Raw genomic sequence first — 23,384 nt, 5'->3', positions numbered from 1 at the left:
TTGCCCCGAACCATCTCATCCGCAGAGACAAACGCATCCTACCGATGTTGAGCCTATTAGGGTAAGACATCCATATTATCAGGATGATTTCCGGAACGTCCTCCTCAAATGTGGCTCACCTGCGCACTACGAAACGGCACGGATTGGATGTGCAATTGTTGCAAACAACGCATGGGAAGGGTATCTTTCTACTGACAGAGATGGAAACAAGCCGGTGGTTGGCAAATCTGAGAGCAATCTGGGGAGCAAGTCATATTATTTTCACGTGGCGCAGCCTGTCAACGATATGCTCACGTTTTCTGATGCAAGCTTGCAAATTTCTAACGGTAAGTAGGATAGGTCGTGGACTACCCCGTTGTTCCCACCTTCGATCACTGGCGATTTCCGGCCACTCTTCCTCTCCCCTGGAGAGATTTTCCGAATCTCCTCCGGAGATCACACGCACCACCCAAGTGGAACTGTAGGCTCACACAGTGTGGCTATGCTGTGGAAAACGCTCACTTGATTCCCACGGCGGAAAGAGGGTGGTTTAACGGGAATCTCATGTATGATTACGCACCTTCTATCGCAATCGACAAGATGAAGCATCCAGATAACACCACCCGCTTGAGGAGCGACATTCACACCATCTTTGATTCCAAGCGCTTTGTAATCGTCCCACCCACCGCCGGACGACTTTGTTGCTTACTGCTTCAACACTCGTCCAGGGTCACACATCGGGCAAATTTGTCATGGAGTTGAACTTCATCAGCTCAACAACCCACCCCAACCCCTCTTCGCCCGGTTAGGGTACACAGTTTTTTGAAAACTTACGAGACTTTCTCGATGCACAAGGAGCAAGAAAGCTTCTCGTCGGGACCGAAGATACAGGGGCGACGGAGATTTGTGAATTTGAGAGGTATCAGCAATTTTCAAGAGCAACAGCATCTCAAAGGAAATCCAGGAGTGTCAGTCAGCGATTGAGGGTGGAGGAGCCATAAGAGTTGGAAGAATCTGGCGTGGAGTGGTCGGATGAAGAAGAGTGGAGAGGCCGCAAAAGACAGCCCACCAACGAGTCCACCGAATCGCTCGTCTCGATTTCTTTTGGTGGTTGTGACATTCCCTGCCTCTCTGAGGACCGAATTCTGGTGATGCCCGAACAATCTTGACAAGGATGTCAGCGAAAAGACGGAGGTGTGCAGTCGATTCAGTCGCTCTAAGAAACCATCAAACGCTTTGATGATCGCAATGAAACTTTATGCAGCCATTGGGGTGAACTCAGGGATCTCAGTAAGCCAATGTCACACACTGTGGTACCTTGACTAGGCTCATCGAAGCAAAACCTCAACTGACTATGTCTTGGACCTAACTCATGCTGACCATCCAGGATGAGAGCATACTTATGGACTTTGAGGAGGCTGGGCGTAAAACCCTGCCCACGTAAAATTGTGAGCGTTGAACGAACAATCTAAGCATCTCGGTCTTTCCGGCATCCAAAGAACCACGCATGGGGTTCCTCTGTGCTGTGGAACTTCGGCGAGGCTCGGATCGGGGGTTCTTATCCATATGAAGAAATACAGCCAGAGTTCTACAAAGCGCCTGAGATGATGATGCAAAGAGGCTGGTCATATAGTGTAGATATCTGGAACACGGCATGGGTGGTAAGTTAGCCTATATCCGCTCTCCCCCGGTGACGTTATTGGGCTGCTCGTGGAGGGTCCCATCTCGAAGGCCTAGGATATATTGTAATGGGAGAAGTTTGAAGTGGTGGATAGCGTTATGATTGGCTGGGGCGCCGACCCTAGACTATGGTTCTTCTTATATAGTCCTGGGGGACTATCTTTCATAGAATGGACAATCAACCAAGTTACCAACAGAGAGGACTTCCCCTAGTTGAGTGTGCGCGTTGGGAAGAGGCTATACCCACCGCCGTACGAGTTGATACCCATGGCTAGTAGCCTCGCCCCAGTTCAATATATGATGGAGAATAAGCATCTCTTTGACGCTCGAGATGATGAAGGCTTGCATAATAACAGATACCATGTTGCAGAGATGATTGCATATCTGAGGACCCCACTAATGGAGTTCCAATGCCGAAGCTCGAAGACAACATAAGTATTCGATGAACAAGGCGAGTTGGAAATTGCTAGTGTTGTTGATCAGAATGTCTGACCCCCGTAGTAGGGGATTCGAAAGGCAATCCTCCGCTACCCTCACTCTCCCTTGAGAACTCCGAGGATTACCTTGGTGGGGTGGATAAGGTTGCATTCCTCAAATTCATGTGCTCAATGCTGACTTGGCTGCCAGAAGAGAGAAAAAGTGCTAGAGCCTTGCTGATGGACCCTTGGTTGCGTGTACAAGATTGATTGTCAGGAAGAGGGTGCTGCTCAACTGTGGGTTGTATAGCAGTTGTTGCAGAAGGGGTCGCAACAAACCACGCGCTGGTGCTGGAGCCATCGCCTTCAACAGTAACATGGACCCGATTCAGCGCAGCTTCAGAGCAAGGAGTTTCGACTGTGACGAACCACAGCTTTTCTTCTGTCACAATGGACCATCCATGACCTGTGTGAATTTTCACTGGTTGAAGGCTCATGCTGATGGTGGACACCATAGCTTTCACGTTGAGGGCTCGTTTAAACATCTGTTGTGCGACGAAAATGGCGTACGAGCAGTCACCAGAGCAGTCAACAACATCGTCAGTCATGATGCAGACACGAACACTTTGCAGGGCACTGGGTGCATCCCGGGAGACGCGACTGCTGAAACAGCTAAGTGGACAGATTAGAGAACTCATATTCAAACGATTATAATTGTTACGAGTCTGTATAGTAAGTGGAAGCAGGCTGGAGGACCGGGGAAGGGAGTCCGTTGAATTCCGTCCCTCAAAAAGGATAGATTCAACATTCTTTTCTACTCAAGCTGGCTTTCATCCTGCTGGCGCCGGGGTCGTCTCGGCTGTCATCTGAGTGTTCACAGTCTTCACTTGTTGATATTGATTCTTAATGTAGAGCCTCGTGCTCCGCCAGCCGCGGATAGCTTTGCTAGATATCGAGACATCGAAATGAACCGAGTCCGGGGATGCGATTACACCCTACTAGATTGGTGGCTCTCGACTATCTGGAGTGATACAAGCACATTGGCGGAAGGAGGACCAGCGCCGTCCTCATTGCAAGGCCATGGTGGACATCAAGACTCGATTTTGTAGGGCGGTTTAACGGTTGACTTAGAAGCGGGCATGGGTAAGGGAGGTCTTGGGGAGGTGGTGAAGATGACGTCACACCACGTGATCAAAATAAAGCGGCGTCTCTCCTCGCCTCCAAGCAGAATACCGGCTCGCAGTTTTGTCTTTCCGTGCCAAGCCACCAAACCACGGCAAAGGCTGGTGGCCATGGAAGGATAACAGCGGCCACCTCCATGTTTCGTCGTAAGTCCGTTCGACCAACAAAAGCCCTTGAGTTGTGGCTTCGTGCCTGCACGGCGGAACTGGGTGACCAAGCGGCCCTAGGTCGTGTTCTATCCCTCTGACTCTGGTGACTCTGCCTTTTCTGCCGCGCAGACACTCTTACCGTTTCCGCCCCTCTATCGAGCATCTATCCCTCCACCTCCCACTCAACCTCGCTTGATGGAAGCCAAACAACAGTACAATGTCCCGGCGTACCATCGGCGGCGGAAGGGTTCTGGGAAACAGTAGAACCCTGGGACCTCCTGCTCCTCCACCAAAGTCTACCTCGCCTCTGCCTGGCCATGTTCTGTCCCCTTCGGCCTCGACTCTGTCCTTGGATACCTCTGAGAGCGGGACTTCTACCCCTCCGTCCTCTGATCCTCAAGACATAGTATCACGAGTATCACTCGACCATGGGGCGCCGGACTTGTCTACGGCAGCCGCAGCCGCCGCCGCAACGGACCGTTTGGTCTGTCCCATATGTAGTGAGGAAATGGTCACCTTGCTGCAACTGAATAGGCACCTAGACGATGCACATAAAGAGATTGAAGAAGAACAACAAGATGAGGTGAAAGATTGGTTCAAACAACAAATGGTGAAGGCAAAGAAATTCCAGCCACTAGCGGTGTTGAACCAGAAACTCAAGGGCTTGGATGTCTTTGAGTCGAACCATGACAGTGTCCGAAGCACTACGCCTACACCGAGGAGTGAATCTGCCTCGAGAGGTCCCAGGGATCCTGCTGCTCCGCCTTTGCCCCCCAAGCCCTCCCAATCGATCATCGATCCAGACGACATTATCACAAAACAGCACTGGCAAAAGAGGACCGTGTACGACGTGTGTTCTGATCCAACATGTGAGAAGAGGCTTGGGTCTACGGCGGGAGTCGTCAATTGCCGACACTGCGGGAAGCTCTTTTGCGAGGAGCATACCATGTATCAAATGAAGCTATCGAGGTCTGCACAACATGAGCCCGTTCGAGGGCTCTGGTATCGGGTATGCGAGACATGTTACAAAAGCCGCGAGGGTTATACAGACCGACATGGTCTGGAAAGAGACAGAATGGCCGAGTTTGAGAGTGCGAGGCGAAACAAACTCAGCCATAGAGAGATGGAGGTCTCCAGGTTGGAGAAAAGGCTTTCACGGTTGACGCAGATAATTGCCAACCCACCGGACGAAATCCCACCACCGACTCATAACAAGAGATGGTCATTAACCTGGGCTCCAACAGACCCTCGAAAGGTGCTCGAGCAAAGCGTCGTGCCCTGGCAGACTGACGCCGACGTCCCCAGATGTCCGTACTGCCAGCAAGAGTTCAGCCAATACTCGTTCCGGCGACATCACTGCCGAACATGTGGGAAGGTGGTTTGTGGAGACGCTGCCACGGGATGTTCAACAGTCATCGGCCTCGATGTTGCTACTAGTACGCCTGCCTCTTTCTACCTTGCTCTTCTTTTGACATACTGATATCCAACTTGACAGCTAACACCCGCCTCACCATCACAGAAAAGCCAGCCCCCAATGACACTGTCGCGGTAGACATACGCCTCTGCAAAGAGTGCAATCAAGTGATTTTCGCCCGCAGGGACTTCCAAGCCTCCCTGACCTCACCGTCGATTGAGGCATTTAGCCGTTCATACAGTAATCTCCTTCAATTTGAACGGGGTATCCGGCTCCTGCTCCCCAAATTTCAGAAACTCCTCCAAGTCCTGCAAGACCCGGATCATCCTCCTTCATCAAGTCAAATCACCGACGCTTCACGTACGCGCAAACGACTCATGGATTCATTCACACAATATGACACCGCAGCACGACGTATACGGGACATGCCCAGCCAATCGCCGACACAGTTGAAACTCCAGAAAGCCATATACCAAAACGCCACCCAATTTCTACATCTCCATATGCTTCCCTTAAAGTCCCTTCCGAAAGTCCTCAAACACGCCACACCTCATGGCAACAGCACCAAACCAGCTGACTTGCATCACAACCCCAACCCGCGTTCTTCTTTGGCGATCTTGAATGGCTCGCACCACGCAAGGAAGGATTCCTCTTCTGCCCTCAGCGTAGCCTCTTTCGCCACCACCAACTCGGCCCGGATATCCGAACTCGAATCCGAGGAAAAGTCGCTCCGTGAGCGCCTGATTGTCCTCGAAGAACAGAGATTCCTGGTACAAGAGATGATCGCCGATGCGAATCGACGGAGGAAGTTCGAGGAGGTAGCGGCGCTGGCCGCGAATGTGGAGGATTTGTCAGCCGAGATTGATGTCGTGGGGAAACTGGTGGAAGGGGTCCGGGGAGAGTTTGAGGGGCTATACACCGGCAATGGGTTGGGGAGTGGCGTCAACAGTCCGCAGAGGAAGGACTCATCTTTGGGGCACGATGAGGGAATAACGGGCACGGGGAAGATGAAGAGCGTGGAGAATGGATGAAGTGAGAGGGGCAACTTGATTTGACTGAGCGATCTCTACTGGGTATGTAGTTCTGTCCACGACGCGACGTTACGACCATCTTTTTCCTTGTCCTAGATGCATGGTCATTCCCCTCCCCTCTTCCTTTCCTGCTTATCATTCCAGAGAAGAATGGGGCGGATGATACCCAGCACCCACAACACGGGAGGCATTTTCCGTACACATATGCATATACTATATACCAGCGCGCCTGGCACTGCGACGGAGGGCACATCCTTCCTTCCCTCCCCCGTTGGGCAAGAGAACACCTACACGATTGAGTCGGCAACCACGGGGGCCTTTCCGGAGACCATACAAACAGCCATCCAGCATTCTGGGGGTGGAAGTCCCAGTTTCCAGTTTGCAGGTGCCTCGTTTTTGGACCATGACATCAAGTTGTTGATTCGTGCGTGGGTGGCGGAGCTAAGCCTTGATTCTTGATTCCATCTTTCATTCATGGTGGATCTCGGCTACTCTTCTCTCCTCTACTCTGCTCCGCCCCGCGAGGGATGGATTACTGGGTCTTGCGCTAAGATACATGGTCAGCTCCGCCCAGGAAAGCTATTTCTTCCTTTTACGATGATCAGTGATCACCACTTCCACACGTGGGATACCGACCGTGTTGAGTGGACTCGAGGTTTCGCGAAAGGAGGCGCCTCTCGATGATTCCTAAATAGAAAGAGAGAGAGAGAGAGAGAGAGAGATCCTGGGACGGGAGCTGAGTTGATCCTGCGACGTTTTTATTTCCACAGCGGCAAAGTCCCCCTACTGCGCTCACCTCGCCGGTCTCCTTGCGTAGAAATGTCGGTGAGACCGTCTTGCCACGCTCCAAAACTGGCCCGTTGGGAATCGAGTCCCAAGTCCCACCGGTCGTGGTGGCCCTGTTTTTGTACTTGAGGCTCTTCTTGGGCTCTTCTACCCCATCCTTGGAAGTCGCGCGTGATAATGGGACTTGTGGATATGGTGAGGTATATACTGATGGAACTTGAACTTTGTTTTTGGTCACCACGCTCTGCCTGCTGCTTACCTTCCTGCTTGCCTCTCTGCTTTACCTGCCTCCTGCCTCCTGGACCTCACAGCGCGTGTGAGTCGCGAGGTGCGCTGACATAACTCCGCTACGGTGGCTACGTCTGGAGCTTACCGCTCGGCATCTCTCAACTACCCTTGCAGTGGCGTTCGCAGCGTGCCGGGCCCTCTTGTAGAGTGTCGCATCATCAGGGACACCTCAATAGCACCCTGCAATCTGATTGCTTGTACATATATATACGATTTCTGGTTCCTTGTATATTCTGTACGTAGTAATCGCTGCCCCCCTGACGGCAGGGGCTTGAAAAAAACCACTTCGCCTCTTTTGCGACCGCCTGCATCCTTCCTGGAGATACATCCGGGAAGAATGTTGCTCCTTGATGCTACAGGACGTGATTAGCTGGCTGGCTGGTTGGTTCAGGAGTCCATTCCCTCCTTGGGCAACCAAACTCCCTCGAATGACAGCTTTTCGGGGCATGATAGAATAGCCGAGCCATGATAGAAGGCCCTGCTCGCTGGGTTCTTGGCCGTGGTTGGGATGCTCACAGTAGTCAAATTGGAAATTTCCAAGACGGCAAGCCAGAGACAATCCAAGTATAGTGCCAGAAGACGTCCGTACATGCAGAATAAACCAACAACATGGCCGAACTCGGCAAGCGGAACTCACAGTCAAGAAGCTGTCAAACAATTGTAGAGCGCAAGGCCTTTGGCGGTCCGGTGTGCACTTCTCGCGGCCGCCTTTAGAGCTCTTCCTTCCTCAGAGACTTCGTCTTCCTTAGATTCTTCAGGGTCATTGTGAAGTTCTTCTTCTGAGTCCTCGTCGATTCCTCAGGGTCATCGTGAAGTTGTTCTTCCCACTCCTCTTCGAGTCCTGAAGGTCAGCTTCAGAGTCACCTTCAGATCCCTCATCCTCTTCAAAGTCCGTGGGGTCATCTTTCGAATTACCTTTAGCTTCCTCCAGGTCATCTTTAGAGTCCTGTTTAGATTCCTCGGAGTCTCCCCTAGAGTCTTCGTCTGACTTGTCTTCAAATCCTTCGTCTGAATCATCTTGGGATTCTTGTTCCCCGTCAGCATCGCGTACTTGCATGAACGACGCAAATTCTTCGAGGAGACGGTTGAGTGCTTTGTCATCTCCTTGAACTCGGTCAAGCATCCCTGACCTTATTTTGAAGGCCCTGTTCAATGCTTCGGTCTTGTCGTCCATCTTAACCTTTGGCAAATCAGGACGATGCAGCACAGCCAAGCCGCCCCAGCCATCTTCCTGGTTGAGGCAGGACTCTCCAACTGCTATGCACCACCTCCCGCAAGGGCTCCAATCCACTGCTCGCGCCACAAACGGGGCTCGCTTCTTGTATTGGAGCTTATGAACCACAACCCTCGCGTGTGATTTGAGAGGCATGTGGGGCTCGTCGACTGGATATTTTTCACGGTCGGGGGCGTGAAAAGGAGGATTTTCAGGGTCGTTGATGGAGACGTAGTCCTCGTCGTCTATGACCGAAAAGCGAACTAGTGTGGAGTCCGCGGCCGTCGAGGGTTTGTTGCCCTCCTCAGTAGAGTTGAATTGGGACCCTAGCAGGCTTGACTTCAGATCAGACATCCGTGATGTACGGGACTCTGGCGTGTCAACATCCATGGGGGCTTTTTTGATGTTCAGAGAACATTTGTCCATGTCCATAGAGTCGCCACACATTGACGCGAAGTCTAGAGCCAGAGGCCTTGCTCGCACAAACTCTACGCTGTAGGAAGCCTCTTTCTCGATAATCGAACTGGCAGACCCCTCTCGCTCGACCTCTAGAGTGCCAGAAGACTCTTCGTCGGCCTCTATACTTGCCAAGATCTCTACCTCACACTCTGGCGTCAGAGACTTCCGTCTCGCGTTTTCCAGAGAATGAGCAGACCCTTCCTGCCCTTGTGTTGTATTACGACTCTCTTCTCCGGGACCCGGAGAAGGCAAAAACCTTTTGGCGGGAATGGTATCTCCTGGGCCATCTACAGTTTCCGGAAATACATTCGAAGCCTTCCGTTTTAAACGAGTCGACCTTCTGACAAGATCTGCTTCTGGTGAAGTCTCTGGAGATGGGAGCGCGGTGCCTGATGCGCCTGCTTCGATAGACGGCGACCTGCTACGACTTCGATCTTCTGAGCCATCTGAAGCGGGCGGAGACGGTGGCTTCAAAAGACGACGCGATCTTCTGACAGGGTTTAGTTCTGTGGTGGCAGCTGGAGTGTCTGGAGATGGAGGGATGCCATTTGATTTTATCGCAGTCGATCTCCCGACAGAATTTGTCTCTCTTTTGGTGACTGGAGTTTCCTGAGAGGGTTGAGCGACGTCCGACACTAATTGACTCGGAATTCTTGTAACATTGACATGTCGAGCCGGAGGAGTCTGTGATATAGGACCTGGAGACTCCTGCCGAATCTCTACGGGCTCGATCTTGATCTGTGCAGACCCTTGCCTGATCCCTACAACCTCTTCCTTGGTCTCTATATTCCCAATCTCGGTAGCTGGAGGGTCTTGCTTGAGCCTCGAAGACCATCTTTCAGGGGCTAAGGGAGCGGTGTCGGGATTTCGAGGTCGTTTCTCTGGTTGTTCTGCTGTGGGTACGACTTCGGTTGCCGGCCTCTTTCTTTTTCTGCCAGCGCGACGAGGATGGGCGTCCGGATAGACTTCGCCAGCATGCCCCACAGACAACCGCTCGAGATCCCAGAAGCGAAGTTCAGAAGCGGCGTTGCCGAACGCTAGCACCGGATGTATGTCTGGATAGGCCTGCGAAGGCAATAGCAGGCCGAACCGCATGTAGAATACCTGGTCGTGGGGAGTCTCAAACTCCAGGAGCCTTCGGTAAGGAGGCTTGTTCTTGCAATCGCTTCGAATCCCCACACGTTCATAGCCATCCTTATCGGTGATAACGGTACGCATGAAGCCGTTGCGCGTGTCGAGGTGACCCTCGAGTTTGGGGGCTGTCGTTGCAGTTGGAGGGCATCTTCCTGAGTCGAAGCCGGTGATCTTCCAGAACACAATCTTGCCTTCAACGGCAGCCTTTGTCACAAGCAAATCGCCAAAGAACCTGGCACAGTCAATGTACTGGGTATGGACGGCCTGGGTGACGAAGTGAGGACAGTGTATGACAAATGTCTCGTTCGAGCGTCGCTCTACCAGCTCTGGACAAACTGTGTCCCAAAAGGGAGAGCCATCCTCAAGGTCGGGTATGGTCCACACACAGATGCGGTGATCGTGGCCGCCCGATACCAAGTAGCGGCCGGTCTGGTGCCATGCAAGTGACAAGACGCCGGCGCGGTGTCCTTCGGTTCCATCACCACAGAGGATGATGGATGGTGCGTGGTGGCGCAAGCGGTGTCGGCGTAGATCCCAGACTCGAAGCGCCCCATCCTGCGAAGCGGTGGCGACGATCCACGGATAGAGAGGATGAACAGCGATGTCATTGATGGCTGCCCGTCCATGGCCCAGCAGAGTGGCAACAGGTTGGGCGTGGAGAACGTCAACAACCTTGAGTTGGCCTGAACCGCCGCCGACTACCAACAAAGGTCTCTGCCGATCGATGTAGCACCAAGCGCACGAATTCAGATTCGGAGATGCGGCGTGATCATCTTGAAAATCCCAGAGATCTTGGAGGATGGTGACTACAGACTGGGATTTGTTGGACAAGCGACCCACAATGATCCCCCTCTGGGCAGCAACGGCGAAGATCGGTCCATCGCATGAGGCGGCGGCATACGGCCAGAATTTGACGTCGTAGAAGGTGAATCGACCGCGAGCGGGTCGTGAGTAAGTCGTCTTGAGCCTGGGGAGGTCAAAGGCGTGCTTACTCTTCCGCGGGTCCATATTTCCTCTACGAGGGGGATATGATGTTGTCGAGAGGTGTTTAGGGCTTCAGCTGGAGGGGACGGTGTACCTGCGATTTGCTGGAGCATTGGACCGCTGAAAAAGCTCAGTCATGTTGGTTGGCGGCAGAATCCCGCCATGGAGGGGCGAGGGCGAATGAATGAAGTGATAGTCTGGGTGATAGTCTGGGCGATTAGGAGCCAACTGTCCAGACGGCAGCCAGACCTAGATTAGACTACTGTTCCCTTGGGGGTGTTTGCCGCCGGTAGTTGGTAGTTGTTCGTAGAGCTGGTAGTTATAGAGGAAGAGAAACTACGGCCTGGGTCAAGAGGCAGAAGAAGAGCGGAAGAGGAGTGGAGTAGCCTGGGTACTGCAAAAGCAGGTAGAGGAGCCATCAGGGGCCATCGATAGGCCCACTTCAGCGTCACACGCTCTACGCACTGCACACTCATCTTACCTTCCTCACACCCCCTCACCCTCTGGTTAGTGGTTAGTTATTCCTGGGGGGAAGGCGGCCTCCCAGGAGCCAAAAACAGAAAGAAAAGTTGCACGAGCTGCCATGGGCCTGTGGGCCTCTGCCGGGCCGAAGGAGCTAGCCAGACTAAGAACGCCAGTAGTCAGACGAGGCCCCTGGTCAGCTAGCCGGCGCTAGTAGCCCTAGTGCATCCACTCCCGTCGGCTTTACGAATTAGGGAGCGGTGACTGGCCTCGCTCGCACCAGTAGGCGGCCTCGCCACTTCGGTGACGATGCTAGCGGCGGCACCCGCCAATCTTCACATCCTCGCAACCCATGTGGGGCGTTTAGAGAACGGCTTGGCACAACCTTGGCATGCTGAGGCGAGAACCTGGCGTCACGCACGTGACCTGGATGTAAGATTTCACGAATTTTCCGTGAAAGAAGAATGTCATGAACATCGAAACTTCGTGATTTTTTATCAAGATTGGTCTAATAAGTCGTTAAAAGGGTTATATAGTTCTTCCCTCCCGCACCTCGTGCAAGAATGGAGGAAGTGATAGTCGGCCGCCTAAAATAGCAAAAGTAGAGCTCCACTCGTGTGAAAAGCTTCTGACTTTTCCAATCGAACACATGGAACTTACTGGTTATTGAATCTTTCATGTAAGATTGGGATTTTATTCCGTCAACCCCGGCTGGTGACTCTGGTGCGACTGAGCGCGACTCCTATGGCCTCAACACCGGAAACCTCCTCGTCACCACAGCCAGCGCCCCTGCCCCTCGCGCCCATGGCTCGCCCATTGTACACGCCCAAGAGCGACGCCCCCGAGCAACACCTCAAACATGAGTTGCAAACCCAGTTTCTGTCGCCACCATCAACCTTCTCGCCAGAATGGCTGAACAAGCTGCAGGCACGATGGGATGGCCAATCCGCCCACTACGCAGAGCTGTGTCGATTGCCCCCTCCCCAGACAAGGACCATCACTCGCTTCACCCGACACGGCCTGGAAGGGAAAGTCGCCGCCTATCGACAGGTCACGCTGTCCGCTTCCGCATCCGGCGATACTGCCAAAAACTCCACCTCACTGCTGCGGAAACCAGCGAATCGAGCCGACTTTGTGCGAGGCGCCGCGGGCTTCTTCCCCTTCGCCCCTGGTGGCCTGGATGGAGTCGACACCATTCAAGCTTACGAAGACCAAGTCAGGCTGGAGGAAGGGAGAGAAAACTCCCGACCAATCCAAAAATCCAACGGGCTCGCTCGTGTCATCAACTTCGGAGTCGGTGGTGGCCTTCTCGAGGTGCCCCCGGGCTTTGCCAGGGGCATGAAACTTGCCGAAAAGGGACCAGGTGAGGCCCAAGCAGATGCCGAGGACGTGGAACAGACATTGAATGCTACCGGGGAAGCTGGCCCAGGCTCCTCAGCCCTTGACCACCACGGAGACAGTACGGCTGAGTCGGGAAATGGACCTTCAATCGTGCAAGATGACGAGGAAGAATATGCCGATCTCGACGATCTGCTTCCAGTCGAATTTCCATCTCTGGCGCCGCGTGGGAAATTACTACCCGCAACCACCAAGGGACCGGGTAAAAAATGGGCTCACGTGGTGGACATCAACAAGGCTATTCCAAACTTCCAAGAATTGGTCCCCGACATGGCGCGGACGTGGCCGTTCGAACTCGACACTTTTCAGAAAGAAGCAGTCTATCATCTTGAAAGCGGCGACTCAGTGTTTGTGGCGGCCCACACCTCGGCGGGAAAGACTGTGGTTGCAGAATATGCCATCGCCCTGGCTGCGAAGCATATGACCAAAGCCATCTACACGTCCCCTATCAAGGCCCTTTCCAATCAGAAGTTCCGGGATTTCAAGAACATCTTCGATGACGTGGGCATATTGACCGGCGATGTCCAGATCAATCCAGAAGCGAGCTGTCTCATCATGACAACGGAAATTTTGCGTAGTATGCTCTACCGCGGTGCCGACCTCATTCGGGATGTAGAGTTTGTCATCTTTGATGAAGTGCACTATGTCAATGACCTTGAGCGAGGAGTGGTCTGGGAGGAGGTCATTATCATGTTACCCGATCACGTCACACTTATCCTCCTCTCCGCCACCGTGCCCAACACCTACGAATTTGCGTCCTGGGTTGGGCGTACCAAGAAGAAGGATATCTACGTCATCTCCACGCCCAAGAGACCCGTACCGTTGGAGCATTACCTGTGGGCTGGCAAAGAGATGCACAAGATTGTAGATTCAGAGAAACGCTTCCTCCAGAGTGGATGGAGAGCTGCCAACGACATCTTATCAGGACTGGATAAAATCAAAGAGCAGAAAGCCATCGAGGCTCACACGGCTGCTCGGGAAGGCCAGGCACCTGGACAACGAGGAGGCGGTCGCGGCCAGCCTGCCCGCGGCCCGTCCACTCAAAGAGGGGGTGCACAGCAGCGAGGACGCGGGCCTGCCCCGAACCGCGGTCAGGGTAATATTGCGCGAACAGGACGTGGGGGCGGGAGGACGACGGCTGCTCAAGACAGGAACATCTGGGTGCATCTTGTCCAGTACTTGCGAAAAGAGAATCTCCTCCCAGCCTGTATCTTCGTCTTTTCAAAGAAGAGATGCGAAGAGAATGCCGATTCTCTCTCGAACCAAGACTTCTGCACCGCAACCGAGAAGAGCGCCATCCACATGGTTGTCGAAAGGTCGATCGCGAGACTCAAACCTGAGGACCGGGTGCTGCCTCAAATCAGACGCCTGCGAGAGATGCTGGGCCGCGGTGTCGCTGTCCACCACGGAGGCCTTTTGCCCATTGTGAAAGAAATCGTTGAGATTCTTTTCGCAAAAACGTTGGTGAAGGTGCTGTTTGCCACGGAGACATTTGCCATGGGCCTCAATCTGCCCACGCGTACCGTGGTCTTCTCAGGATACCGTAAGCACGATGGCCGCGAATTTCGAAACTTGCTCCCTGGAGAGTACACTCAAATGGCCGGCCGCGCCGGTCGTCGAGGCCTCGACACCGTTGGAACGGTCATCATCGTCACGCCAGGCAAGACCGAGGCACCCTCGGCCGCAGAATTGACTCAGATGATCACGGGTCCTGCCACCAAACTGCGCAGCCAGTTTAGACTGCATTACAACATGATTCTGAACCTCATGCGGGTCGAGGCTCTGAAAATTGAGGAAATGATAAAACGGAGCTTCTCCGAGAATGCTACGCAAGCATTATTACCTCAACACCAGGAGCAGGTCGCGCTATCCCAGGCAACTCTGGACAAGATCAAACGGGAACCTTGCGACACATGCGACATTGACGCGGAGATCTGTCACGAAGCCGCCATGCAATTCGAACGCATAACAAAGGAACTCTACATAGGCTTGTTGTCGTCTCCAGTCGGACGCCGTCTCTGGACTGCAAAGAGATTGATAGTTTTCAAGAAGGTGAGAACCCCCATTTTGTCTTTTTTCGTCATTCTTCTCAACTCGGTGTAGGACGCCATACGCACAGTTGGAATGCTCCTTGAAGATGGAGTTCGAGGCGGGCCAGATCGAGGCCTCAAAGTCCTTGAAATATCACACATTGACGCAAAGCGATCGACGCCAGATCTTTTGCCATACCTACCCTGTGTGCGCATGATGTTCTCAGCTCTTCCAGAAACGGCTTCCCAGGTCAAATGGCGCATTGCCCAAGTTTTGTTGGACGATGTGGAATGTGTTACCCAGACGGTTGTCAAGGTCAGTTGGCCCTCACAGGTTCATTAGGACGCCAAAATGTGATACTTACCCATTTTCTTACAATTTTTGGGAAACCAATAGGTCGATTTGCGGTCGCTGCTCCAGTCGGATGAGGCGCAACGGCAATTTGTTGAGGAAGAATTCGTCAACCTCTATTCTTCCTGGGCCTCAACAGCGTGGGACGAGCAAGACTGGAGCAAAGTGCACGAACTGCATCTTCGCGATTTGCTGGTCAAGAGGAGCCATGCTGCTCGGGTCTTCGAGAATAGTCAATGCTTGCTGTGTCCGCAGTTTTTAAAGCACTACGGCATGCAACATGACGAATGGCTAATCCAGGAAAATATCCAATCTTTGAAGATGCTGATGTCTGACCAGAATTTGTCTCTCTTGCCGGACTACCAGCAGAGGACTGCGGTGTTGAAGGATCTCGGGTTCATCGACGAACAGTCTCGCGTCCAGCTGAAGGGCAAAGTGGCTTGCGAGATCCACTCGGCCGACGAGCTTGTGCTGACTGAACTTATTCTGGAGAATGTTCTTGCGTCGTAAGTACTTTCTCCTCAAGACAACCCCCTGGTCATACTGACAGGGGCCTAGCTTTGAGCCCGAAGAAATCGTTGCCCTCCTTTCGTCCTTTGTCTTCCAAGAAAAGACGGATAGTGAACCCCAACTCAGCGGGAACCTCGAGCGTGGCAAAGAAGCCATCATTGCAGTCTCGGAAAGAGTGAACCACTACCAGATCCTGCATCAAGTGATCCTGTCCTCGGACGACGCCAATGATTTCGTCTCAAGACAACGCTTTGGGCTGGTCGAAGTGGTCTTTGAGTGGGCCAGAGGGATGTCGTTCAACCGCATCACCGATCTGACGGACGTAATGGAGGGCACTATTGTCAGAGTTATCACGAGGCTGGATGAGACGTGCAGGGAGGTGATGAGCGCGGCGAGGTTGATTGGAGATCCGTCTCTATATGGGAAGATGGACAAGGCCAGGGAGATGATCAGACGAGACGTGGTGTTTACGGCTAGCCTATACATGTGAGGCCCATATCACTCCTACCTCATATGCAGATTTTGAAAATTTAGTTGAAAATCGCAGGTTCTGTAGAAGCAACGTTTCCGCTTCCATCAAGCACGAAAGGAGCCGTATCAGGTGTGAGTCCTCTGTTGTGCCGTCATTGTTCGTATCGGACAAAAGCTCTCAGCCCTTGGCTGTTATCCACCAATACTGACCATGTTCGCAACAAAATATTCCCGCAGCGTCAACCGTTGTTGAAATCCAGTATTACAGAGAATGTTATAGGGACATTGGTTAATGTAGATGACGTTTCGCAAACAGGTTTGTAGATGTGGAGCTATCTAGAAAGATACCCACAGCATTTTAGAATATAAATTCCCATACAAAAATTTAAAATTTCGGATAGGAGCTATTCAGGTTGGCCGCCGTCGGGAATGATGAGCTCACTCGAAAAGATGCCACGGACCGTGACGATTTTCGAAGAGACATGTGCACCCATCAGCCTTGCGGATGCCAAGGTTAGTCAAGTGGCGGTGGCGAGGCTGCGCTAAGACCCCACACTCCAGCAAAGCGAACAAGACAAACTTGAGAGCTTTTGAGCGCACGCATACTATCAGCCACGTCTTTTCTGTCTATGTATTCCGTCTTTCCCTGTGCACACAGGTCCGTTCTGCACCGATCTCCCCTGAGATATTGATCAATCGATCTGCTTCTATATATCCCAGAGGCCCAAGGCGGCCGAACGTTGATCTCCCCCGCCAACCCGGCTAAACAACACCATCTCCCACCCTCACCATGGCGGAAACAAGCACAACCACAGACACGACGCACCCTCCACCCCCTGAGCCTCTCGTATCCCAGAGTCAGGAAAAACCACCCCTCCCTTCACCCTTCCACGCCACTGAACCCTCACCGACACTGATAACCCAAGGCGCCGAAGCCCTCCTTTACCGCACCCACTTCCTCCACCCAGCGCAGCCCGCAGCCTTGAAATTCCGGCCAAGCAAAGCATACAGACACCCGACACTCGATGCTCGGTTGACGAAGCAGAGGGTGCTGGCCGAAGCTCGCATCCTGGTCAAGTTGTCGGCGCTGGCTAGCTGCGCGGGGCACGAGGACGGGGTCAAAGTCCCCGCGGTGTTGAGTTTGGAGTGGGACATCGCGCGCAAGGTCCGCGGCGCGAGTGACTTGCGGAGAGGGGTGAATGAGACCACGAGCTCCGTTGCAGGACAAGGGGCGTGGCTCCTAATGGAGTGGATCGAAGGACGCAGCGTCAAGGACTTGCTGCGCGACTGGGACGTCTGGTACAAGTCTCTCGGCGTCAACGCGAGCCGGGATCATGCGCACTCGGACGGAGATCAGTCGCGTCGGGCGGACGAGATTGCCGGGCAAGAAGAGGCCGTGAAAATATTACTACGCCGCATCGGCCGCGCTGTGGGAGCGATGCATTCCAAAGGAGGTGTGGTCCATGGGGACTTGACGAGCAGCAACATCATGATCCGGCCATCCCCCACCACAGCGGACACTGATGGGCAGAAGATCGGAATCGTTCATGGCGAGCATGGGGTAAGAGAGCCGAGTCTACCGCTGGAGGCAGACAAGTCTGCGCCGCAGCAACCGCCGGATTTGACTGGCGACATCGTTCTCATCGACTTTGGCCTCGCGACACAATCAGTCCAGGATGAAGACAGGGCTGTGGATCTCTATGTGCTCGAGCGAGCATTTGGATCGACACACCCGCGACAGGAGGGGTGGTTCGATGCCGAAGTCCTACAGAGTCAAGAGGGCTACAGGGGCAGTTTCAAGGGATCCAACGTCGTGCTGAAGAGATTGGAGGAAGTGAGGCTGAGAGGGAGGAAGAGAAGTATGGTTGGATGAATGGAGGCGAAAGAAATCTTTGGGACATCTTTGACGAAAGCCGCACATCCCAACGCCATGCTAAAACTCAATGTTACTACCACTCCGAAGAATGCTGACCTCATGATGCTTCGCCCTCGACTGGTTTCTCCTCGATACAACATCCCAGCTGTGCGACGGCAAAATACCCTTTGTTTTCGATGACACCACGGTTTTTGACCACGGCGGTATACTTGATCACCCATTGCGGCTCGATGTCACCCTTCAATCCGGGTTCTTCAGGTCCGGCGTCCAGTTGCGCCGCGAGGATGCCGGCACCATCTTTACCGGGCCCTAACAGTTCCCTCGTCGTTCCGGGCGGGAGAATATCCATACAATCCGCATGCGTCAATAGCTCAATCTTGTTCTCCTTTGCGTACGTGATCAGCGACTTCGGCACGACACAGCAGTCCTTCACGTTGATCTGGTCAACGGTGGGACGGACTCGGACCTCTGGAAGAAATCTTGCAAGCCGTTCCGAACTAAACTCGGATACGCCCAGCTGGGAAATGACGCCCTCATCATACAACGATTCTAGCACCCGCCAGGTCTTGACCTGCGCATCCAAGTCTTGCGACTCGCCGCTGGCGTCGCTCTGATTTTCACGGGCGGAGGCCACCTCCGCCTCCTCAACGTCTTCTTCTTCTTCATCATCTGCGTCAAAGCTGACACCGGGATACGAAACGATCAACAGGTCAATGGTATGAATACCTAGCTCTTTCAGCACCATGCTAATAGCTTCTCGCGTGTGTCGGCACCGCCGAGTACTCGGTATGCCGGGAAGGAAGAATAGTTTGCATGTAACGTCGTACGAATCGCGGGGCTCGACGAGCGGGGTTGGCCGCCATGAAGGCACAAAGAGAGTGTCGCCGTCTTGCGTCGTCCATATGGGAGGAGCGACATTCCCAGCGGGGGAAGGAGGAGAGTAATGTTTGAAGGAATCAAAGTTTGCGCGCAGAGAATTGATGAGCTCGATGTTCGATTTCGAGAACAGTGGCCGCCGTACGACGGGATGTCCCGAGGACATTATATTACTGCATTATCGAGCATATGTCAGCGATGGAGGACTGCGCGTCATTTTCGGGGGGATGGGAAACCTTCCGCGCGGACATACGAGGTTGAGAGGATCAGCTTCATCTTGCTTGATCTTGACAGAGACTATGCACGTTGGGTTCGTCCCAAATGTCGGCACAGGACAGATATCCCTGAGGCACATGTATATCGCCGTTGGCGGCGGATTTGTGCAGGAAATCTTGTCGTGGCTTGGTGGCATTGAGGGGACGTTTGCCTATCGCATTCCGGCTTGGCAGCTCAGAGCCAAGCGAGTGAGGCTTCGGTCACCTGATGTCGGCACAGAAGCCGAGCACGCCTAGCCACAGTTGGTATTACTAAGCGCCAAGCCCACCTCAAAACGTTGAACTTCGCTGCCACTTGGCGATGCTTCCACCTAACTCTCCTCTACAATTTTTCACCTGGTGGGCACACAATACTGCAAATGGCACACTATTCGATTCGTCGCGGTCAGGGCGAGCTGACTTCCAAGCTGCTCCCGGTCGGCGAACATGTCCCACGACGACAACGTCTATTTTGGGGATGCTCTGGCGGCAACGAAACGAGTGGCCCAGATTGAGCGCGAGGCCACCAAGCAGTTTTGAGGTCGTCGGGCTGGAGATAGGACGTCATAATTCAAGAGATAACATCTCGGCCCCCACCCTATGGGACTCGATGCTCGATGAACTGTCTCCCTATCGCTCTCCAGATTACTCAGAATAAGTCTGAACGATGACTCCTCAAGAACATGCATTCGCACCGTTGTCCTGCACTAGAGCTTTTAGCACCTCGCGGACATGGAGAACTCAAAAGTCTTGGTAGGTCTCATCAAAGGATGTGGCGATATCTGGCTACGAGTTGTTTTCCGTCATACGGGAGATGCCCGCCACCGGATTCCACGATAGCCTTCAAGTGGCGAACGTCACGAGGGAACCTCTCGAAGTCGCTAATCGACAGGACGTGACATTCCTCTTCATGAGGCAGCTCAGCGTGGAAAGCTAGAAGTGGCCTGATTTCAACTGGAGAACGGCGCCGATCCAGATATCGTGGACTTTCTCGGAGAGGGGTTTTCGATACCTCGGGCATGGATGAGTATTAATACAATACTAGTTTTAGCCGGCGCGAGATGAATCGAAAGTATTATGATACTTCTTGGTATTTCTCTTGACGATAAAAGTAGGGGTAATGGTTAACTTTCGGACCGAACCCCGGGAGATCAATACACTCTAGCCCTAATACAGAAATCACGTGCTACCACTGAAAGTATCATTACAATACCGGTCTCATCTAATACAGTACTGGTATTGTATCGATAAGTCCGATACTGTATCGAAAAACCACTGCAACTGAGATACTTGACATTGAAATGCATCACAGCTGAGTCTTCGATTCTTGTGAGGTCGACAGCCTCGTCGTTAACGTCTAACACTGATCATTGACTCGCTTAGGAGGAGCTCAAACACACAAAACCCAGCACTTTTGACCGAATCTCGACTTCAAGAAACTGCCCGCATGCAGAAGCCGTAAACGAAGTCTTCATTAGACAGGCTAGTTTCTCGCTCGTCTTCAAGCCCCAATGGCGAGCGAAGATGTTCAAATAGCCGTGGCCGAAAGACTTGCAGCTCAATCTCCAGGGACTATCGTCCCTTTTTAAAGGGCTGAGAGCTACTGGCCACAGTCTCGTCTCCGCTGCATTTGATATCAAGTATCCGCGATGCATCGAGGGACTGCACGCATTTAAAGCCATATGTGCGTGGCGAAAGGCGACCGCCGAAGGTACGCGGACAGATTCATTCCAGCGCTTCACACATGCGCAAGTTCCGTCCATCTTCAGGATGAATGATGCCTTGCGTAACTCCTCTCTACTACCGTGACACCAGAAGTGAACTTCCCGAAGTGAAGCCCTCAGAGGTGAATTTCCACTTCTGGAGATCATTGCGGTTAAAGCAGAAAGAGATTCTGTCTCTGGAAGGCTCGATCTAACCGTGATGCCCTTCCTGCCTACGGAAACGGAACAGGATACATTGCACCGCGCGACACTGTTCTACCGTGACCTCCACTCGGACGTTGGTTCTCTCGCTATCTGGCGGGACACTACGACGCCGCCAAGATGATTTTGTCCTTACTCCTCCTCTCCTTTCTAAGCTTTGGATTCAGTCTTGCAAGCCTTCCGAAAGTCTGGTTTCCAGAGTACTTCGAAACCGACCCAAAATTCCAAGCTGACTATCCGACCTGGAAGGGTGTTGTAGACCAGGCTTTCCAAGACGCCGTCACTCTCGCGCGGGTGGTGGTCCTGACAGGGAATGCGTGTGATCCGGTAAGATATGCTGAGCGAAACATTTTGATTACTTGAGATTCTGACACTAACCGCGACGCCATAAGGCCTTTTTGCGATACTTCCAAGAACAAGATTACGGCTTTGTACAGGCTTTGTGTAAGTGTCTTGGATTTGGTGTACTCCATATTGCTGGAAAAACCATTGAAGTTCGCCTTCGCTGGTGGGGAACAAGCTGACAGAGCAATAGTCGCAAGGATTGCCAATGTTCGTCCGCCTAAGAACACAGATACTCCAGAGGAAGTCCTGGCTATGTTGCAAAACACAAATCCTGCCGTAAGTCTGAGGCATGTTCGATATCAAAATGGCGCAAAAGCCAAAAGTTGATTTCGACCACGCAAATACAGCATCGACGATGCTGAAACTTGATAGGACACTTTGAGCCCGGTGTGGGATAAATTGCTGCTCTCGTTTCTCGACTACCCCAAGAGTCCATGGGACATTCCCGCTGGTGGCAGTTGCAACATGCAGGGCGTAAATGGCTACCTCACATACGACGGCAAGGCACCGAGAGAGGAGAACGATCCGGCTCGGTCAGATTATCCCAATGTTTCGGGATACTTGGGGATGTGCCCAAAAGCCATAAATTGGCAGACTTGCGTCGACCTGGCCACCACCGAAAACCCTCCAGATTGGGCCAGGAAAGGCCCAGGGCAGGACTTTACGAGTGGGTGGAGCTGTGATGGTTTGGGAGACAGAGATACCGGAGACATGAGAACAATTGGGTCTTCTCTGTTGCACGAAATGTTACACGCAAGTTCCCTTGCCCTCCGGTGCCGTTTTTGACGTGGCTATTTCTAATCCCCCTACCGCGAGGGCATCCGCTAACAGAAATAGACAGTGGCCGGAGCTGTTCAAAAGTAACTCCGTGTACTCGCAGGTCATCGATGGCGGCGGCCAATTCGGACCGCAAATTGCTGATTACAAACTTGCCGGGTCGTTTCCGGACCCCTACGGTCCATTCAACGCTGCCAAACTGGCAAAGTTCGCCAAAAACTCTCGCACAGGGTATTCGCAAGCAATCCAAAACGCGGACAACTACGTCTGGTAGTGAGTCAAGTCTACTCTACCGTCTCTGTGCATTCCTGGTGTATACTGACAAAAGATTTAGCGCCAACTCGAAATATTGGTCGTGGGTAAGTGTCTTCAAGCTTACACGAGGATTTTGCTGTCATACCGCTCTCGTTGTCGCATTTCTTGCCTTCCCCTGTTCTAACAACGCCATTCAGAAATGTAAACGACCTTTCGGAGCCGCTGCCAGCGAGGCAGATAACCAGTTCAATGAGTTTCGAGCAAGAGGACCTCCGATGTATGGGCAGTGGAACCAACCACTTCCAGACAGCTAGTTGGTCTCCGTTGACCGATGAAGGGTGAGTTTTCTCGGTGCTCTTATGGGAATTGCTGTGATCTCACCCAAGTTAGGCAGGCTATCTCAATGAATCCCTCCCAATAAGCCGGCACCTATACCAACAGCAGGTTTTGCTCCGGCGTGGAAAGAATTCTATGCAAGTTCAGTAACAACAATATCTTGCTCTGTGGTACATCACCAGGTGATACCTCGACAGACAGCCGCGCTGAATGAGGAAACCTAAGCAGGGCATTTGTGGCTTCGCACCACGAAACAACACATTTCTGCAAAGTCATCTTGCAACCGGAGTCTGTACATCGAAGCCGGTTTCGGTGTCTAATTTTCACGTTGCCATCGACAGGTATACTGGGAATCGGGATGTTACCTGGAGACTGGGACTGCATCCAATATTTCGCGATTCCTCGAGTTCACGGTGTGAGCTTGTAGAAAGTCGTAGAAGATCTCTTCGCCATGCTCGCCATTCCTCCGCTCACCACCCGAGTCGGCCCTCAGGTCCGGAATCTTTTACCCAGTCTCCATCGTCTTCTGTAGAGTCAGTCACAACTAGAATCACCTCTTCCCCTGCAGCTCTGGCTCACCGCCTGATTCATCTTCTTGGGGTCTTGTCGAGCACTGCAGGCGGTGAGAGGGGATAGAGGCAAGTGCGATCATGTTTCTAGACTTGTTCTTTCCTTGTCTTAGTAAACAGCTTTTGTTTCCTGACTTCTTGCACAGACCAAGTCGTGCCGCCAAACAACCTCCGTGTCTCTGCTGCCTCACTCGACCTTCGCCTCTCTATTACCATTCGTCTGCCCCCAAGCC

At 52.8% G+C, this 23,384-nt stretch overlaps 6 protein-coding genes across 6 annotated transcripts; 4 read left to right on the top strand and 2 right to left on the bottom strand.

The window, feature by feature from the left end:
* Positions 1-3,623: 3,623 nt before the first annotated feature.
* Positions 3,624-5,851, top strand: Z519_12151 (uncharacterized protein; the record flags this gene model as incomplete). The annotated part of the gene is made up of 2 exons (XM_016769858.1): positions 3,624-4,842; positions 4,902-5,851. 2 exons carry the CDS (start codon positions 3,624-3,626, stop codon positions 5,849-5,851), a joined length of 2,169 nt encoding a protein of 722 aa, XP_016613917.1.
* A 1,784-nt stretch (positions 5,852-7,635) lies between these two features.
* Positions 7,636-10,739, bottom strand: Z519_12150 (uncharacterized protein; the record flags this gene model as incomplete). Its single annotated transcript, XM_016769857.1, has 2 exons — positions 7,636-7,766; positions 7,790-10,739. The coding sequence occupies 2 exons, from the start codon at positions 10,737-10,739 to the stop codon at positions 7,636-7,638; spliced, it is 3,081 nt and encodes a 1,026-aa protein (XP_016613916.1).
* A 1,242-nt stretch (positions 10,740-11,981) lies between these two features.
* Positions 11,982-15,957, top strand: Z519_12149 (uncharacterized protein; the record flags this gene model as incomplete). The annotated part of the gene is made up of 4 exons (XM_016769856.1): positions 11,982-14,627; positions 14,679-14,939; positions 15,027-15,463; positions 15,516-15,957. The coding sequence occupies 4 exons, from the start codon at positions 11,982-11,984 to the stop codon at positions 15,955-15,957; spliced, it is 3,786 nt and encodes a 1,261-aa protein (XP_016613915.1).
* Positions 15,958-16,728: 771 nt separating this feature from the next.
* Z519_12148 (uncharacterized protein) lies at positions 16,729-17,811 on the top strand (the record flags this gene model as incomplete). Its single annotated transcript, XM_016769855.1, has 1 exon — positions 16,729-17,811. The coding sequence occupies one exon, from the start codon at positions 16,729-16,731 to the stop codon at positions 17,809-17,811; it is 1,083 nt and encodes a 360-aa protein (XP_016613914.1).
* Positions 17,812-17,911: 100 nt separating this feature from the next.
* Z519_12147 (uncharacterized protein) lies at positions 17,912-18,856 on the bottom strand (the record flags this gene model as incomplete). The annotated part of the gene is made up of 1 exon (XM_016769854.1): positions 17,912-18,856. One exon carries the CDS (start codon positions 18,854-18,856, stop codon positions 17,912-17,914), a length of 945 nt encoding a protein of 314 aa, XP_016613913.1.
* A 2,133-nt stretch (positions 18,857-20,989) lies between these two features.
* On the top strand, positions 20,990-22,560 carry Z519_12146 (uncharacterized protein; the record flags this gene model as incomplete). The annotated part of the gene is made up of 7 exons (XM_016769853.1): positions 20,990-21,196; positions 21,262-21,313; positions 21,405-21,490; positions 21,587-21,987; positions 22,052-22,264; positions 22,326-22,350; positions 22,444-22,560. The coding sequence occupies 7 exons, from the start codon at positions 20,990-20,992 to the stop codon at positions 22,558-22,560; spliced, it is 1,101 nt and encodes a 366-aa protein (XP_016613912.1).
* Positions 22,561-23,384: the final 824 nt, after the last annotated feature.

Source organism: Cladophialophora bantiana (genome assembly GCF_000835475.1).
Source record: "Cladophialophora bantiana CBS 173.52 unplaced genomic scaffold supercont1.26, whole genome shotgun sequence".
In the NCBI taxonomy this organism is placed as follows: Eukaryota; Fungi; Ascomycota; class Eurotiomycetes; order Chaetothyriales; family Herpotrichiellaceae; genus Cladophialophora; species Cladophialophora bantiana.
The sequence above is the reverse complement of the archived record's forward strand: the minus strand, read 5'-3'. Positions and strand labels throughout refer to the sequence as shown.